The sequence below is a fragment of the Pinus tabuliformis genome, chromosome 5_1 (genome assembly GCF_031772625.1).
Source record: "Pinus tabuliformis cultivar Carrire ecotype Pingquan chromosome 5_1, CPIR1, whole genome shotgun sequence".
NCBI classification, from domain to species: domain Eukaryota; kingdom Viridiplantae; phylum Streptophyta; class Pinopsida; order Pinales; family Pinaceae; genus Pinus; species Pinus tabuliformis.
Genome location: NC_142305.1, coordinates 876,335,032 through 876,336,988, shown reverse-complemented (window position 1 = coordinate 876,336,988; position 1,957 = coordinate 876,335,032). Strand labels below are relative to the sequence as shown.

Genomic DNA, 1,957 nt, shown 5'->3' with positions numbered 1-1,957 from the left:
CATGTGCGAGGTTCAGGGAAAATTTTAAGGATGGAATTTTATATTAAAGTTTAGAAACCTTGGTGAATGTTCCTAGTCCATAATATGAAAATCATAAAATGTTTGGTAATACTTTTGTAAAAATATTTAGATCTGTAATGATTTTATATTAGTTTATATAAAATTCTGGCTATTTTTAGTTGTTGGACTCAGATTGTCAGCCCAATGAAAATTGATGAGACTTTTGAACAGCTATCCTCCCTTCAAAAAAACTGGGCAAAGTGTTACCCCTATCCTAAGAAAGGCAAAAACATTATTACCCGTTTGTGGAAATGCATCCCAGCTACCCTCAGTTGGCAAATATGGTTAGCTAGGAACAACTGTATCTTTAACGACAAGAAGCCCAACCTTGTCCGCATATTGGCAAAAACAATAGCGCTCATATCTGAAACAGTAAGTGCAAATTGGGTAGCTCCTCCAGACCAATCAAGCTGGCACAAAGAAGAGGTGGAATGGTATAACAAATTCAGCATCAATCATAGCAACAACCAACCAGCACACCCCAAAGTTAGCAAGAGGAGTATAAACTGGAAGCTCAGAGGCACAAGGGAAGAAGTAAGTCAATGGATCCTTGATCAGAATCGCCCTACTTTGCACTTCGACGGGGCCTCCAAAAATAATCCGGGAGAAGCTGGAGCAGGGGGCATCATAAAGGATAGCCATGGAAAAACTCTGGTCTGCTACGAATGGGGTTTGGGCCAAATGTCCAATAACCTGGCCGAAGCTTACAGCCTCTACCTTGGCACCCTCATTCTGAACCGGCTGAGAATCAGGAACCCAATAATAGTGGGAGACTCAGCCATCGTCATTGCAGCCATGGTGGCGGGAACAAAATTTAAAAAAGAGGCACTTAATAACGTAAAGCTCAGGATCGAGGAAAATGTCAAAGAAATGGGAGACACGACTTTCAAACATGTATTAAGAGACAACAACACTGAAGCGGACCAATTCGCCACCAAGGCAGCCAACAGACAGATCGGCCAAGTCAAAGAAAATGATCACATTTATGAAAATCCCGTCCCGTGACTGGCTTAGCTGCCTCTCAAAATCTCCGATCAGTTGTCCCAGCATCCTTTCGACCTCCTGTCATATCACTTCCCACCCTCATTCTTGTGATCCCTGGCCTCAACCAGTCCCGCCGCACGCTGCTCGTCAGGCATGGAACTTCGATCCTCCCTCCCTCACTCCCACCACTCATTCTTCTTGGTCAGATCTCAGGATCTTGAATTCCCAGTTATCCCGTGACTATCACATGCAGTTTATAGGTAGAAGTCTTTTCATGATCTCCTTAGACTGCTGCAAAGATCTCAAGCTGGTGGCTAATCCCAGCCAAACCACAGTGCCTATGTCGCACCCTCGGTTCGCTCAGCCTCCCTCCACGCTATATATAATCACCTACCCTCCTCCTTCCGAGCACATCAGAAACTTGTTTCTTTTTTCGCAGGAGAGTATTGGATCTTTACCAGGCATCCAGCTAAGGAAGGTTGGCATCAAGAGAGGCCGCCATCAGTGCAGACCGGCTGTAAGATCTCTCTCGAATGCCCCTGGGGACGTCAGCAATCCTAAAGAACGGAACTACGCCTTCAGTTCAGCTGCTCCTTTCCTCCCCGACCGTCTGGTAAATCTCTGTGCCTGGCTCCCTGCTTTAACAGTGTTTTCCTCCCTGCTCTGTTTCTTCTTCGTGGCATTTTTCCTCAGGCGCGCTGGTCTCCTTCCTCTTCACCCCAGCCCCTTTTCCCTGTCCCCGCTCAGCACCCAAATCAGCTCCCTGGAAATGGCAGAGATCCCTGAAAACAGAGAACAAACTGAGGCCCAGGAAAACCGTGAGCTGCCCGAGAATCCCCTGGACAGAGTGCTGGGAAACGCCAACTGCACGTTGTGCAAAGCTCATTGCTTTATGATTGCAAGGTTTGTTAAA

The 1,957-nt window shown here is 46.4% G+C and overlaps 1 protein-coding gene across 1 annotated transcript; it reads left to right on the top strand.

Annotated features, from left to right (window-relative positions):
- The first annotated feature begins 204 nt into the window (after nucleotides 1-204).
- LOC149167612 (uncharacterized) lies at nucleotides 205-1,065 on the top strand. Its single transcript, XM_089430543.1, has one exon. The coding sequence runs from the start codon at nucleotides 205-207 to the stop codon at nucleotides 1,063-1,065; it is 861 nt and encodes a 286-aa protein (XP_089286669.1).
- The last annotated feature ends 892 nt before the right edge of the window (nucleotides 1,066-1,957 follow it).